The sequence below is a fragment of the Vidua chalybeata genome, chromosome 6 (assembly GCF_026979565.1).
Source record: "Vidua chalybeata isolate OUT-0048 chromosome 6, bVidCha1 merged haplotype, whole genome shotgun sequence".
Classification (NCBI taxonomy): domain Eukaryota; kingdom Metazoa; phylum Chordata; class Aves; order Passeriformes; family Viduidae; genus Vidua; species Vidua chalybeata.
The window spans coordinates 45,978,734-45,996,304 of NC_071535.1; the positions used below are offsets into that span (position 1 = coordinate 45,978,734).

General features: G+C 41.0%; 1 protein-coding gene across 27 annotated transcripts in view; it reads left to right on the top strand.

The window, feature by feature from the left end:
* TSPAN4 (tetraspanin 4) overlaps positions 1 to 15,803 on the top strand; it is a 411,890-nt gene extending 396,087 nt beyond the window's left edge. For 26 of the 27 annotated variants that reach the window (XM_053944928.1, XM_053944930.1, XM_053944950.1 and 23 more), the window contains 4 exons: positions 2,184 to 2,285; positions 9,789 to 9,920; positions 11,949 to 12,032; positions 14,787 to 15,803. In XM_053944928.1, coding sequence (XP_053800903.1) covers positions 2,184 to 2,285; positions 9,789 to 9,920; positions 11,949 to 12,032; positions 14,787 to 14,855 — 387 coding nt within the window. In that variant the 3' untranslated portion in view covers positions 14,856 to 15,803. Of the gene's footprint in view, positions 1 to 2,183; positions 2,286 to 9,788; positions 9,921 to 11,948; positions 12,033 to 13,083; positions 13,172 to 14,786 lie in introns of all 27 variants that reach the window. The other variant, XR_008431354.1, reaches the window with a different exon arrangement.
* Positions 15,804 to 17,571: the final 1,768 nt, after the last annotated feature.

Consider the following 17,571-nt stretch of genomic DNA (forward strand, 5'->3'; position numbering starts at 1 on the left):
ATATGTGTAAAACTGGTATTTCCAGATGCCTTCCCTGTCAGTGGACATGAAATAAAAAGGTAAACCAGTCTGGCAGTACTGTTCTACAACATGTGTTTGCCTCTTTCAAAGTTGTAGCCTGCATAGAGATGAGAGAGAGAGATAAGGAAATGAGACACACGCATGGTGTGGGATTCTAAAAAACATTACATCCTCTTCCAAGCAAGATTCAAGCAGGCACTTTATTTTTAAAACAACAAATAATGATGGGTCATACCATGTGCAGGACTTGATGTTAAGGCTTTCTGAAATAGCAGTGGGAGAACTGGTTACATAGTGCCTGCTTTCTTGACTAATGCTCTGCTGGATACTCAGTTTCCAAAATATGGAACTCTGATGCCAGCTGTGTTCCCAGTATAAAGGCCTTGCACACTTTGTGCAGGAAAAGTGGTTAATTTCTTGAGAAAGCCTCAGCAAGCTGCTTACTAGTGAGGCTTCTCCAGGTAGAAGGAAGATCAGGAATGCTTGGTGACACAATCTCTTGAGACCATGGTAAAGCACACATGGACTAACAAAACTTTTCTCTTGATCTTCTATGAAAGTTAATAAATTATCATAATGTTAGTATCCATCTAAAATAGGATGTCAAGATTGCAGAGCAAAACTTGAGTAAGGAAGTGCAAACTTTGCATTTTGCATCCTTTTAACAATGGCATTTACCCTTCAGATAAGAATCACTGTTCTCTCCCTTGTTCCATATTAGTGCTGATATGAACCTAAGGCTGGTGTGTACCTCTCTCCCTCTACAGGGCAGATATTCTCAGGTGAGATAAATTAATATTCAAAATAAACCTTTCTCTTTCATCTTCAAGGTAACAGATCACCTTGCTGGATTTCTGTCCCCACCTGCCCTTTGTTACCCTGTTCCTCTTCACCTCTGTCAGTTTTTGAATAAGAATTAGTTTTTCAACAATTAATTTACCTCACTGCCTCTGTAGGACATTAACTAAATTTCCAAGCCTCTCTGAGACTGGCATCACAACCATGCCCTTCCATCCTAATTGATGGCTCTGCTGGAGATCACAGCAGGTCCAGTTGAGACACAGGGAGCTGAGGGTAAGTGCAGAGCTGAAACACAGTTCAATCTAATTCTTAAATGAATGCTAGGAATCCCCAGCACATATAAGTTTATAGTTTATTGCCTGTAATTTTCTCAACTAATTCCAAATTTAATGACAGCTTTCAGCTTTGGTGTTCTCTTCTAATTAACATACCAGTGACTATAATCTCTGTCTAAAGCCAAAAGCAGCTTACATGATAATTACAGAGGGATCACACCACCTACTGTTTAAGGAAGGCATCCATGAGAAAGGCTTTGCATGATAGTTAAGGTGCTGAGATTAAGTGGTAATTAATCTTAACTTGTGCTATTTTGTTTACTGTGTCAAAGCTTTTTTATTACTGGCTCAACATAATGCTGGTAAACTTTCAGGAAGGAAACAAAAGAACTGGACAGATCAAGCACAATCTTCTGCACATACAGCAGAGCTGTATGTATATATTTCTGGACATGCTGAGCTTTTGAGGACATTGTATTTTTGTAGAGTCATACTGTTGAGTAACTTTATATTTTTCCCATAATAATTATGATGTAGTGGGTTGAAAATTCCTCTTTTACACTGTGCAAGATTCTTTGCATCCACCTTTTTTGCAGCTGCAGTCAGAAAACAATTCTGACTGCACAAATCAGAAGCGAAGCCCAAGTGTATGGCAGAAGCAGAGTTAGCATTGGTTACATCATTTTAGACATGCACCATGTCTGTCTGTTTTCCAGTATAGAGGAGTACACAATAATGCTCTTGGTCACAATTAAATATACTAAACTAAAAGGAAACACTATGTGTAGATGAATATTTTCATAGATAGGCTTATTTGCAAAAATGTGGTTAAACTGCATCCAGTCTTCCTGTGGTACTTTGGTAGTTATGTGAGAAGGGAAAAGATGTATTAAAGGTCTCTGTGATGAGAAACAGGAACATAAACTCAGAAGAGGAACTCCTCATGTTATTTACAAACTGTTGGCTAAACTTTTATTAATTTCAGTACAGGACCATTGTCCAACAGCTCTATGCTCCGTGCTCTTTGATTCTGAAATGTGATACTCAGCAAATTTTGAGTTCTGTGTCTTTTGTTGTTGGTTTTAGATCGACAAGTATGCTCAGCGGGATCTGAAGAAAGGACTTCACTTGTATGGGACAGATGGAAATATTGGCCTCACTAATGCATGGAGCATCATTCAAACAGATGTAAGTCTGAGCTCTCAGACTTTTACCTCTTCCTCTTTACCTTCTGGGTTCTGTAACAGTATGTTCTGGGCATGAACCTAATTAAATCTCCAAATCCCAAGTCACTCTCTGCCACCCAGTCAGCATATTAGCAACTAAGCTTTCTGCTTTTTGTAACAAGCAGTAATTTTTATTTATTTCTTTTTTGACAGAAAATATCTTCTTCCTCTTAGAAGAATGCTATACTAATGTTATACTAAGTTGATGCCTAAATATCATACAGTTCTGTGCTATGTGGAGTGTGAAGGAGCTGGTCAGACAGGAAACAAGCAGTATCTTTTCTTTAAAGTCAAATGGGTGGCTTATGTTGGGGTGAAGAGCAATAGCATAATAGCAAAGAACCTCTTCAACCACTTTTTAATTTCTCTCCTGTGTCCTTTCACTGCTAATATTGCTCCCACTAGTGAGTCAAAATGAAAACAGAGCATGGTGTTTGTAACCTCCTCCTACAGTCAGTACGTTTTCCCCAGCAGAATTCAATCATCCTCCATTACAGGTGGAGTGGGAATGCTGTTTGCTGTGTTGTCACTGCTGTTCCTTTGTCCTGATTCTCTGACAGCCCTCTGCCAGTGTTCATCTGCTAAGGACTGGTGAACATTGTAGCTGGCTTCCTCTTCTGTCCTTGTCTGAGGAAACAACATCACTGACAGTTCAGGTTTATTAGCTCTGTACTTGTTTCATATTCCGTTCAGTCAGTTCTCCTGGGGAGTGCTCTTTGTGATTTCATGTTCTCTGCTTCTTGAATGGAAAAGTGCTCTAGCTTTTCTCCTGCTTTAGGCAGAAGCACTTTCACTGCCTTGGCTTTACTCAAAAATCTTGCATAGCCTTCTCAGTTTCTCCTCCAGAGCTGCAAGTGTGGTACAGACCAGGAGGGGTTTAGTCTTGCCTGATGTCTTAAATGCATCAAAGAGAGTAATCTCTCCCAGTGCTCCCAAAGTCTCTTCTTATGGACAATACAAGGTAAGGCTGATAAGAAATTATCTGAGCAATGAAAACCTGGAGATCACGAACAGAACAAAAGAACTGATTGGCCAAACTCCTTGCGCATCTTTGGGTCTGCAGGAACTGTGTTGAGGGCAGTAGGTTGCCTACAACACTCCTGTGTGTGAAAGACAAACAGCTCAGGTCCAGGAAACAAGCCAATTTCAGTCCTGCATCCCAACAACTTCACGTGAAAAGTTCTCTCAGTTAGCTTTAGAAGGCCTCAGCATCTCGCAATATTGTTAATAATTTCCTCTTCCAGTACTTCTTCCTTTTTCCAGTATATCAGATATGAGAAGGCATCAGTTACTGACAAGACAAATGCATTTGGTGGTGCTAGCTTGAGAGTAAGCCATGTGAAATACAGATAAAATTTTTAATATCGTTGCTTATATCCAACAATATCAGAAAGTTTACTCTTTTACAGTAACTTAATTATGTGTAGTAAAAAATGTAGCAAAAACTACTAATATTGAAATATTTGTACTAAGTATTAATCTGCTTTCAGTGACACCCCAAGAAGTCTTAAAAGCATATAGCAAAGGTGGAGAGAAAGGCAGTTTTTGGAGGTGTCATGGAACAGAAACACCATACTTCTTCTCCCCTTTGCATAAAATAGGTGTAACAATATATGCAATGTCTAGTTCAAATAGTCACATTTTTTCAAAATCTTCATGAGTTGATTGGATTCAGAAAAGATGAAAAAAAAATAATTTTGGAAAGCAACATGATGGTGAGAAATTTTAAATACCTTATATAAACAGGCAAAGATCAAGTAGTGATGTGATTGCAGTCCTTAAAAAGAGAGCAGGAAGGAAAAAGGGTTGTGAGACAAAAGGGCTCTGTAATTGATCCAAGAGCTAAAAACTCAAGTTAGACGTATCTGGTGGTCAGATGTTGTTGTACAGCAGCACAATAGATTCCTTTTCTCTAAAGAATAAGACCTGGCTTTTGGCTTAAAGGAAATGGTCACGTTCAGTGACCAGCTTGGGTTTGAGGCAGGACTCAATAGTTTGGTTTGTGTAGTGCTGCAGATCACGCTCATTTGTCCTGGTAATTCCTTTGGTCTTTAAACCCATTATAATTTAAAGAGTGCCTTACAAGTTTTAGATGAAACTCATGTTAGCTAACTCCTAGGAGCAAAAAAGATGACAAGAAAATGCCACCCCACGGGCTGTGTACAGCCAGGGGACATCACCCTCTCATGTCCACTGTGAAATTACCACCAGCCAGCTTGGCAGTACCACAGTGTCGAAGTCATTGTGCTCCCCATGCTGGGCACTGAGGGGAACAGCAAAGAGCTCCCACAGATCCATTTTTGCCACTCTGCATAATCGGTTCTCACATGTATCTTTCAAAATTATGTGGGAATAGACTATTGCAGAGATGCAGCAAAGACAATCCCATCATGGTTAATTATGTAAAACACTTGGCAGTTGAATAGAGCTATCTAAATGCCATCTTGGGGGGTTTTTGTGTAATAATCATTATCTCTTACATCCCTAATCAGTAGAGTGTAATCACTGATTGGAGAATTAGGGTGATGCAGGGGATTTTCTGCAAGGGAAGTCCCAGCTCAGGCTTGCTGTTTGCATTCTGTCTCTTAAGGCTCACAACAAAACCCACAGTAGGACAACCACAATGCCATATAGGACAGAGTTTTTCCTGATGGAAAACATCAGTAATTGGCTGAGCCATGGGCTGTGTCTGTATGTGGATGGAAAACAGCATTCTCACAAAAAAAAAAAAAGTGCTGTGTAAAAAACATGACAGTAACAAAAATCATGATGAGCCCTTGTCCCCTCTGCATTTGCACTCCTTTCTTTGTAAAAGTATTTTTCACAACCTGAGCAGTGGTTAAAGCAGTAACTTTGACACTCCGGCATAGTTCTAAATTTCTCTCAAGATTTAAGATAGAGACCATCCCCATTCTGCTTTCATTAGGTACTACTGTGTATGACAGCTTTGGCTGAAAAAAGGAGGAAAAAGTTCTTCTAAGGAATCACATTTAGATGGCATTTGACTTTTGTGGGACTGGCCAGTCACAAATCAGAGGGGAGTTTTGACAGCGAGTGTGGATGCCCAGTACACACAGCGACTTGTGAGGGGTGATTGTCAAAGGCCTGAGCACCTTTTGAGGAAGGTTTTCTTTTCCAAAGCCTTTGTGCCTTGAGAAATGGTTTTCCTCTTTTTAACAGAAGCCTACCATTTTCAAGAAACTGGAAACAAGGGAAAAACAGGGCCTGTCTTTTAAGAGGAAGTTGCAGTTTTGGCTGATGCCTGAGCTGCTCACATTACCGATAAAGGAGTTGGGTTAAGCTGCAAACCTGCAAAGTGTATGAGAGGAAAGGCAGTGGAATCATTTTGCAGTCTTAGTAAGCCTCTAGGTCAGGGAGTTGTTTCAAATCAGAACATTCTATTGATTTCTTTTTAATACCTTCAGCTAACCAAACTCTCAGCCTTTCTCAATAGCATTTCAAACCTTAAAAGGATCAGAAACACAAGCAGATGAATTCTGTGTGTCATGACTGAAGACTACGAAAGCTTACAAAGTGATTTTCAAACATGACTAAAATTCTGAGAGTTCAGGAGGTAAGTTAGCCTGAACTGCATTAAACTCCCTACCCACCAGGACTGTTTAAAGTCACAGGTGGAGATCATTAGAAAATGAGAAATAGGCATTCATTTTTAAAATGTTGCTCCATCCCCAACATATGAGCAATATTTGAACACTTCTACTTTTAACTAACCAGGCAGTAATTCGAGAGGCATGCAGAAAACCTATAATCTTCACTAAAGTGAGCAAATTCAGCTCACTTGTGCTGCTGTGTAATGCCTTTTCTTGTCTGTTTAGACCACTGTAACTGAGAAGAAATTTGACCCATCTCCCTATTCCCAGTCATTGATTCTATTGGATCAAACTGTACTTCAAAATTACTTCCGAAGTAATCTGAACCACCCATTAAACATGATTTTTAGAACAAAGCTGTATTATTCACCATTTTTTACAGTGATGGAGGAGAAAGGTGTATAGAAGGCCCCCTACCTTGTCTCTAGTTCTTTGCCCCATTCACAAAACCAGAAAACAAGGCTTTGCTAAAAAACTGTCTGCAACAAGGATTGAATATCTGTTTATTTTCATGAACCCTATCCCAGCCTGAGCGAGTCTGCAGGAATTTGGCAAAGAAGATAAGGCCTACTTAGCCCTCAATATTGGGAGTAATGTAAAATATGTACAAGTGTCCAATTCCTTATCAGGAGTTGCACTGAGATATAAACTTTTTAAGTAGATTACTCCCTTTTAAAGTGTGTTAGTCTGGGTCCTCCAAAATAAGCACTGTTAGTTTGTAAGTATTTCTAAAAAATGTAAATGTTGAAAGTAGGAACAGAACTAAGCAATTAGGCAAACTTATATAATTTTATCACTTAACTTGTGAAGGGAACAAGACAGGAGTTTAAATGTGACCAAAAAATGAATGTGGTTGTAGCAAGAATTGACTCTTCAATGCTTTCATGCCTGGCATTGGCAGAACATCAACCTTTGTGGTAGAACTGGCTACAACAAACTGCTGGTGACAGACATTGTCCTTCATGTGCCCTGAGCTTTCTCCATCCTCCAGGTGTAGGCCTGTCTCCAACTATCCCTGCTTAGAGACCTTGCCAGTTTTCAAATTGCTGCAATTTGAAAAAAAGAGCAATTCACACTGCTCTCAAATCTAAAAGGACTGTATAAAAAGTCCTTCATATTCCCCTTTCTTCTAATGGTCCCTCATCTCCCTCAATAATTTGGCTGCTTACTGTTCAGCTGCATCAACCTGGGATAAATCAGTTGCTTGTCACATGATCCAAAATCACTCCTGCACTCTCTCTTTTCTACTTGGACATCCATAGTGAAGTCTCTGAGTTTATTGAGTCTCAGCTTACCTGCCTTTCTGGCTTCTAGTGGACCGCTTTGCTGGATCTGAACTGGTGACCGATTCAATCTCATTGCTGCTTGTTTCCTCGTTCCTGCATCTTAGAGCATGGATCAATGCCCCTGCTCCCTAGAGATGCCAGTCACAGGACTTGGCCTTCACTGAGCAGTGCTCCTTCCCTTGCTTCTGCACTCTCAGGTCTCTGTGGTGTTAGAACTCTGCTGTATTCATCACCTCCCCTTGATTAGGACTATGGATCATCCGCTGCTTAATCCCATTGCTCATCCTTCGTCTTCCAAAGATATTTCTTCCATTTATAGTTACAGACATTATTTCTTCCAGTCCCAAGACCATTGATCCTGTGTTATGTCCTTTATTTATACCTTGAACTTCTCTTAGCCCATTCTTCCACTGCTGTGTTTGCTGTGCTCTTGTACAGAGAATCTCTGTGGGCAAGCAGTTTGTGTCCAACTGCAGCTCATCCTTGCAACTGCATCCCTTCCTATTCTCACCTTGTGGTTTACCAGGAATTTTTACTCTTTGGAGTCACAATCCTAGCTCATGGCCTAGCCACCTCCTGCTTCGCAGGCCCCATAGGAGCAGCTGTCCTCAACCTGTTAGTGAACACTTGGCTACAAAACCTGTGCTTCATCTTCATCTCCTTAGTCTGTCAGACTGACACCTTCAGCCATGCATTATTATGGGAAGAAGGAGTCTAGTTCTGATTTATGCAAACTTGTGTCACTTGTGTTTGGCCAGAATATCACTCAAATGTCTCAGCCTTTACTGCTGCACACTCTACATCACAGATGAGCCACACTTCTAAGGCTTGCTGTTTACAAGCTGTCACTTCTTGCTGTCTATCAAAGAGCTGCCTCCTGACTCTAATGATGACAGCCTGCAAGACCTTCTTCTTGCTAGATTTCCAAATAAACCAGCCTTCCTCAAATACATGCCATGTATTCCAGGCTGCTCCTACTCGCTTTTGGGACCTGTTATACATGGACATCCTGTTTTCTGTGCAGGAACATAGAGGAAAAAAAAGAAAAGCACAAACTTTTTTTCTAGTTTCATGTCAGTTTGTAGAAAATGAAGCCTGTAAACTTAAAAATCAAACATTTGCAAGTGGAGGATTGAGTCCTGCCACAGACCAAATCAAAATTCGGAGCAGAAACTAGGAAGGATAGATGTTAGTCCAGGAAAGTTTTCTGACTTCTCCTTGACAGAAGAAAAACTCTGCTGTGAGCATTGAAATATCTCTATCAAGGAGTACTTTCTGAGTGCTTGAAGCATCATAAGATGCATGAGGCAGCATGTGACACCTCTGCCCTCTATAGGTCTGGAGTGGCACATTTTGTGTGTGCAACAAGACCCGAATACTAGAACTCTACTACAGCCTGAACTCTACAAGTATTAGAAAACAAAGGAAAACTCTCCCTCATGCCAGTGTAAACATCAGGATCTCAATTAGATCTTTGGCCCTGGTGATGCAGATATCTGCATGATTATGAGTCTCCCAGAAACAAGAAAACTGGTCTCTACAGGGATGTGAAAAATACTCTTCAGGCTTATCTAAAATCACATTTAAAAAAATAAGATCTTGACAAGTAATTTTGGGACTAGGTAGGTGGCTGGCATAGCCCCGAAAAAGTGTGAGGTACTGTGAATAGCAGAGAGCAGTTCTGCAGCCCAGTGTTGTCTTGTTTTACTCATTGGTGCTGAAGTGTCTAAATCCCAACAAATTCATGCTTTTGCATAAGAGCGACAGATGGTGTATACATCTATATGGTAATGAGTTCTAGCTTACTTCCTATCACAGGAATATACGAGTTCCTAAGGGGAAGATGGCCACAGAGCCATTCCCTCTACCATTGTGTGTTTCTGTACCTTTCATCCCACTACCAAAGTCAAACAGACCTTCCAATTTCGCAGTGTTGTGATCTCTGCACACACTGTGTCATTGTAGGCAGACACTTAACTATCAGAGCACACAACTATTAGAGCAGTATTAGATGATGACATTAAAGAACTGCACCACAGAGAGAAGAGGAGGAAATATACCTTTTGCTGACTGGCAAAGACTTTCAAAGGTGATTAGTAATTAACAGCTTACTCTTCATTCGCCTTGTTTACTCCAAGCATGATCTCAGAAGTAGTGTGCTGTAAAGATCCCAGTGTCTTCATCTCCTGGGTGCTGTACCTGTATCCTTTTTCTTGACAAGCTGCAAACAACTGTTATAATGCTGGTCAGTCAATAACTCAATCTCAGTATTTGTCTGAGGTTGTCCAGTTTCAGCACCTGCAGTATCTTCCCACTGCAAATAGGGGCCTTTGCTTCTTGCATCAACATTAGCTGCATACAAGGCCATATTTAAAACTAATACAGAAGAGTGGAGAACAGGGTCGGTTTGGGTAAAGCTGGGGAAGTACTGTATTCCTTTAAAATGTAAAGCCTCTGCTGGTATAATCAAAATGCACTGGATGTCAGGCTCCAGGAGGCCAAGTCAGAACAGGCAGAAGTTAGTGACAGATCACACTTATGGTATCACCTTGGTTCATCTTTTTCCAGTTCAGATGCTGTGGAGTCTCCAACTACACGGACTGGTTCGAAGTGTACAACACAACCCGGGTGCCAGACTCCTGCTGCTTAGAATTCAGTGAGAATTGTGGGCTCCATTCCCCAGGGACCTGGTGGAAAGCGGTGAGTAGCTCTGCAGCACAGGACAGCAGCTACCTTACAGCCCAGGTGAAGGGCAGGCAGTAATCATCTCCAGGGCTGCACAGATGATAAGCTGTGCACTTCATTCTATCCTAATTCACCTTTCATCAGGTGCTTTCAGAATGCTCCTGTTGAGCTGTGGCCTTTGACCCCCAGTGAAACCCCCTATTTAGTTATTTTTATGAGCTGGTTTCCTTTCAGTAGGCTGTAAGCTGTTGTTTCATGCTGCAGACAGGTCCATTCCAACACTGATCTGCAGCACAGACTAGTGACATCAAGCTAGGACATGGCAGGAATGTCCTTTTTAGTGTCCCACCTACTGGGGTCAGGTAGCAATAAAGGCAAATGGTTCATGCACACACCTGCCCTGGAGCAGCAGCTGTAGCTTATCACAGCCCAGGCAGGCCTGAGGCAAGAGGACAATAAGGGTCTTGAGCACTCTTCTCCCACCAGGAGCTCTTGTTCAGGGGCCTCCACTGCACAGAAGAGTGGGAACTGTTGCGCTGAGTTGCCAGCAGCATTTTTTTCTTTTTTTTTTGTTTTGAGTTTCTGCACTTGCCTGTAATCAAATTCAGAACTCCATGGGATAATTTCCCTACAATGGCCTCAGCAAGGTCTTTCTGGAACAGATAGTCAGAGCCTAAATATGTCTCTGAAATTAGCTCAGCAATTCTTTATGCTAATTACAGGTAGTGCAATTACACAGGAGGGGTGTGGAGTAAGGCCACCTGATGAAGTGGAATTATAACTAAGTTCTGCTGGTTTTAATGGTTTGGGAAGACAATGAGTAAAGCTCTCTTGGCCGCTTTCTATTGAGATTTCATATGCATGGATTGGTACTCACAGAGGCTGAGTTCACATCAAACACAGCTTCCTTATACTTCTTGAGTAGCTCCAGGTAATTTTTTTAATTTAAGGACTGAAAAGTTCTTCTCTTTTATTCAGGGTAGTAAGATAATCAATGCAGGTTAACCCTCTGGCTTCTGATGGGCATTAACAGTTCTTCCTTTATACATATGTAAAAACCCCTTACTGAAGGCTGAATGATTCTTGGCCATGAACATTTACAAGACAAGGGGCCCCTGTTTTTGCACAAGGTTGTCTTACAAACATTATTATTTAAAGAAAGGTTTCACTTGGGCCAATTCCACCTCCCCAAAACTGGACTAGTAAAACAGGGCGGCAGCTACTGCAGAATTTAAAGCATGAAGAAAATAACGGAAGAGTGCCCATACTGCAGTTTGAAATGATGGAAAATGGTATGAAATGGGCCCTTGTGCAGCAGGAGCAGCTACTGAGCCACTTGCACTGGGACTGTTGGGTTTCATGTGTCTCTATGTATTATAAGAAATGTTTACTTCCCTGTAACGTGGAGAAAATGAAGGCCTCATTGTAAGGTTCTAACTGCTTCTGGTTGGGTTTTAGAGGGCAAAGAGGACCCAAACCCAGTGCTTGTTTATTTGTGGTAGTTTAACCCCAGCTGGCTACTAAGCCTCACACAGCTACCTGCTTATTTTCCCACCAGTGGGATCAGGGGGAGAAGCAGAAAAGTAAAGTGAGAAATGAGTGGGTTGAGATAAAGACAGTTCAATAGGGAAACCAAAAAACCATGCTCTGTGTAACCCCTGCTCAATGATAACAAAAATATCTCCAGATTATCAACCCTGTGTTCAGGACAAATCCAAAACACAGCCCCATACCCACCACTGTGAAGAAAATTAACACTATCCCAGCCAAAAGCAGCACACTATTTTTAGTTACTGGCTGAATTTATATGGAGCAGTGCTCATGCAGCATTTTGGAGGTGCACTTTTTTGGGTCACTGGGATTAGTACTCCACATTCAAGCTTCAACCCAAAAACACATTGTAGTTGCTCCAGCACTGAAATGATAATCCAGGCTACCTAGCAGCTAGGTCAGATCCATTTTTTTTCTCTGACTGTATATTCCTGGGAGAGTAGAGCTATATTTATGGCCAATACAATATTCTTGGTTTGTTTTTCTTTTTAGCCTTGCTATGAAACTGTGAAAGTATGGCTCCAGGAAAACTTACTGGCAGTGGGAATCTTTGGATTGTGCACAGCTATGGTGCAGGTACAGTTGAATATCAATTTTCAAATCCTAACTAATTGTAACTAAGTAAGTAACCTCAGATTCAGATATATACTCTGCTCAAGCAGGTTTTAAATCCTGCAGACTTTTCCTCTACCATCATGCAAAATTATTAAGTACTTCAAGTTTTATTTTAGTTCAAATACTGTGTACAACACACAGAACTAGGAATGCTGCACAGTGTTTTATGATGCACTGCAAAGAGCTGGCACTATATCAAATGGTTTATCTAAGACTGAAACTGTACTTGGGAGGGGAGACTGGACTCCAGACACCCAATCAGGGTAGGATGAACTCCCTTTATGGTGCCTGTATTTGTCCAGTTATTCTCCAGAGGGGGCTTAGCCAACTTCAGCATAGTCTAGAGGCAGCTTAAGTCTTCAACCTCATCCCTCAGGGCCAGGGTATATTACAAATCAGGATGGGGTACCCATTAGTCAACCCTGCCATAAACCTATGCTCCCTTACTATGATTGGCATAGACTTGCCTATCAGATTTTTGAGTTGCAGCCGTTTCCACTGTGACTTTCGTCAGAGAAGAATCTGTTGTCCACCACTGTGTCTCTTATGTGCCTGTGCCAACCACAGCCTGCTGTGGTTGTGCCAGTCTAAGCACCAGTAGCACAGGTGAAAGTTGTGCTGGAGCTCAGGCTGGTTCAAAATCCCTTTCCTAAATTCAGTGAAGATCTAGCTTTAGTTTCCAGCTGCCCCTCTCTCACACTCAACATGCAAACACAAAGGATGGCATTGCTAAGCTAATTTACACCATGTAACTGCAAATTAACAATTAACTCATGGTTGTTTGGTCTGGTTGTTTGTGGTTTTTTTAGTTTGTTGTTTTTTTTTTTTTTTTTTGTTTTGTTTTTTTTTAATTTGCCTGGTATGCCACTAGCAGCAGCAGGAGAGAGCCTGGGATCAGTATTCCACTCACATTCCCAATAATGACAGATTAGGCAGAATGTCACATAGCTAAGTCTTTCATATGTCATTTATTGGCTGCAACTTATTAATGCAAATGCCTGACGTTTCACAGGCCCAAATTCAATAGAGTTTTGGAGTTTGTTCCAGTATAATAAGCAGATATGCTTAGAGGAAAAAGCAGAAGATCATATGGCAGACAGGCAAGTTATGACTCTTGTTAATATATTACTATGATTAAAAAACCAAACCAGCTTTTGAGCATCCATTCAGCATTTAGGGTATCTTTAAAGGATACACTAAAAATCCCCAGCAGCCCATGGTCAGAGTCCTTCTCATAAATACCCTAAATATATTACATTTCCAAGACAATGCTATCTTTCTTACAGAAAGACATTGCTAGTTTGCATGGGAGGAAGCACTTCAGACAATTTAAAAATGCAAATTCATATTCCTAGTAAATGCTGTGCAATGCAGGGAAAAGATCTCAGAATACAACAGATTTTCAGTCTGCCTTCCAGCTGCCTGGTGTGATTGAATCTACCTGATGACAGAAGTTTCTGTGTACTGTCACCTAAAATTAACTGGGCCCCCTCTCTTGCTGCTGTTTCAGTTGTGTTCTGGCCCATAGCATGTGGCAGTTTTTCCATGTTAAGCATCTTAGAGAATCATACAGTGACATAATTTGAAGGACATAACAGCACATGCAATAGAAGAATCTTTCTCAGTCGTGCATGCTTGAAAATATAAACCAAGTTTAGCCACCACTGTTTCATTACGTACCTGTACCCAAAGGTGGATACTTCCAAAAGGCCAGTGCTTGCTATAAACAGCACACCAAAACCTAATAATCTGATCTTAATGCAGAAGAGTGAGACTTGAGAAAGATTAACAACTTTATAACCATTTTTTATTCATAAATATAATTTTGTGTGTGTGTGTGTATTCATATATTCTTTCAAAGTACTCATTAACAGGAACTATTACTCATGTCAAGACTAAATTTGAAGTGGTCAAATTAAGTGCTTAAAACAGAATTCATACCCTAAAATTTTCTACCTGGCAGACCTTCATTTCAGTGACAACTCTTACAGTGGTGTTGGAAAGGGAAAGTAACAAGCACTTAGTACATTCATATAGGTACTTCAGCTGGAAGGAAAATAAGACTCTCTCCCCCATTCCCTTTTGATGAAGTAATCCCCCAGAGGCAGCACAACAGGTCAGTGCTTAGCTGGGAGAAGAGCCCCCACCTCCCTGCTGCTTCTTTTGAATAGGCTGAGTAGAAAAACACATCCATTGTTGATGAGGCATTGATGGCCATGATTAATGCATATTCAGTCTCCAGTGATTCCCCCACAGGGACCTGTGCACACATACACTTGGAAAAGTAAAGTACAGTCAAGTAAACCACAGCATCCACAGGGCCAGGGATTAACCCAATGTCTTTCAAAACAACAGCTACAGGGACACCCACAGAGTACCCACATAGCTGTGGATTGCTACTGTAAAATATTTTCAAGCAAAAGGCATCCAAATTTTTTTCAATATACCTCTTCCCAGTATCTGGTGCTGATGGAGAAATCAACTTTCCCCTGCTCTCACTCTTCATTCCGTAAGACAGCAATATGGATAAGGACAAAAGGCAGACAGACTAGGAATAGAAAAAGGACATGAACAGACAGGAAAAGCACTGACATGTCCTCCTGTGTGTGAACAAAAGTGGTGTAATGCTTTTTTCCTTTTTTTTTCTTGTTGTTTCAATAAATAGGTTTTTTTTACTTACTGAAAAATGACTGTTTGTTGTTTCTTTTCTCTTAGATTCTCGGACTCACCTTTGCAATGACCATGTATTGTCAGGTAGTCAAGGCAGACACCTACTGTGCATAGATACCATTCCCAATCTTTCTGCTTCTCCTCCAAAGGACACAGGAGAAATCCCCTTCATGCTCATTCATCTGACCTTTTTCCCCCCCACTTTGTACTATAAACTGTGTATAATGCTATCTTTCTGAAGATTTTGTGAATCACCCCACTGTACTGAAGGAGGAAGAAAAGAAAAAAGTCAGTACTTGAACTGGCACAGGTAAGAAGCAGCCTTGTCTTTAAGCAGAGGAAAACCAAAAAAGCAATGGCTCCTTTTCCATAGCCTGTGGCAAGGCAAGAGAGGCTGCTTACAAGGGGCTGACTGCAAACCCATGTTAGGAAAAGATGGCACTGAGGCAACCTCTGCCAAAGCTGCCAGGCTGCCTTCCCACATTTCCCAGCCTGGAAGAGAGGACGTAGAAAACAAATGTTCTTCAGCAAGAAGGTACAGAGTAGCTAGGACTGAATGCAATTCTAATTTTACTACAGTTTGCACCCAACTAAAATGTCAAGATCAAGCAGCCCTGCCTCCAAGTGTCTCAAGATGATTTTGTAGCCAGGAGAGGATCATCTTCAGAAATACATTGTTTTAAAGGAGTATTTTTAATCTTACGTGCCGCAAAGTCAGGCTTTTAATCAGAATCTGTACAGCAAGATCCTGGCTGTTAATAGAAAACAATATTGGACATTGCCTCACTTCCTAATTGCCAGTGGCATAGAGATGGTTGACTGCATATGTTATATATATTACATTCATAAACACATACTTTTCTGAAAGGAGGTGAAAATACCCAGCATCTAACTTCAGAAAGAGGAAACCTTTCTATCCTATTTTACATTCCAACTGAAATAACCAAGTATTATTTCTTGTACAAAGCACTATCACTTATACCTCTGGGAAACAAGTAATTACTTTCAGCTGTATCTTCATTTCAGTAAACAACTTGCGAGTGGGCTCTCTCTGTCAGTCTACTATGGTTTTATTTATCATCCTTGTTTCAAATAAGTTTGCCAAAAAATATCACTAATTTCCATGCTTGAAGATGTGTACAAAGCTGTCAGTTGTTCCTTCCCTGAATGTCACCATTTCATTAATTTACTTTGGGATAACATCATCTGCAGGTATGATAGGGTTTGCCTTGCTGAGGAAAAATCTTTTGCACATTGCTCATTTTTCTGAGAGTTATTAAGACTTCAGATGCTTTTATGCTTACCTTTTTTTTTCCTCCCAGCTGCACACTGACAACAGCCAAGACACATCAATCTCTGTTAGAACTGGAGTCACTTCTCAGTGCTCTTTTTCAGATGCATTTTCCTTCACCTAGCTGCTGGATAGAATAGAATCCATACTTTCTAGAATATCGTGGAATCACAGAAATATGCAAGAAATCAAAACCATTACTTTCCTTAACCAGGGAACAGCCACTCATTGATAACTGAAGTAATTGATGTAGTACCCTCCTATGCACATCTTCTGATGAGGAGATTAAAAATCAGATGTGTTCAAACAAATAATTCCATGCCAGCAAACAGCTCCAGGTAGTGCTTGTGTGCCAATGAGAAGCTGAAGCACCCAGGGAAAGGATACAGCAGGGAACAGGCAAACAGAGCAATGCAGATGGCCTGCTCCCTTCAGCCAGCATTTGAGGAGCTCTCAGCCACTGTCACTTAGAGCAGAGAGCTGACCATGGAGCTGTGTTTTCCCAGGAAGCTGAGTGCAGCCATTCCTGCAGACTGGAAGCATGCATCAAGCTCATAGAGAAAGTTACCTTGCTTACAATAGCAGTTCTCAGCTCTGAGTGACATTTGAGTGCTTTGATTTAAAGGCAATTGCCAAATCACAGCCTATTGAACAATCTCCTTTACACCCATAACTAACCCTTTTCTGGACCTGCATTATTTGACAGATTCACTCTCACTCATTAGATTTGGGGGATTTTTTTGTCCCTGCTGATTTCCTGCAGTCTTCTTACTCTCAGGCATGAGCTACTCCATATTTTCTGGGAAATTGCTTAAGACAGTCTGGTGTTTAAAAGAGCAATTATCTTCCAAAATTTCACCCCCATAGGGCATTTAGCTGTGCAGACTAAGATAAAAGTAATGTATTACTTGTGTGCATTTTATGTGGCTTCCCAATCACTATCACAGCAACCTCCCCACCACTAAAGGATTTTACTGTCATGCAAACAAGCCCAAACATACCCAAACTGAGCAAGTAGCCCACATACAGGTGCCCTGTACTCCAGAGCAAGAGGCTCACTTGCATTGCAAGCACTACAGTCTCCCTGCTCTCTGCTTCTTGAGCCCAGGTTCACCTGCAGACTGTCCTGCTCGGCAAAAGATGGTGTAAGATTGTTCCTTCCCTCTCTCTACTCTGTTCTTTTCTTAACCTGCATAGATACAATTCCAGGTTAGCTGTACCATTAGTTCTTGCCTTGGTTTATAGTTTGTACACAGGGGTGCTTCTGCTGACAACTCTGAGTTTCTACCGCTGAAAAGCAGCATGTCACAGTGATGCATACATTCATAAAACATTGATTTTTTTTTTTTTTTGAGACAGATGAAAGGTAGACAAATCTATTTGTAGTGATCCCTGCCATTAAAAATTAACACAGAGACAGCAGGCTGATGATGGTTCAGTTGATGGGAGTAAACCATTTTGCAGAACTCCCACAGAGAGCAACTTTCTTCAATTTGCTTGATGGTGGCATAGGGAAAAGAAAGATCACAAACCCTTCTC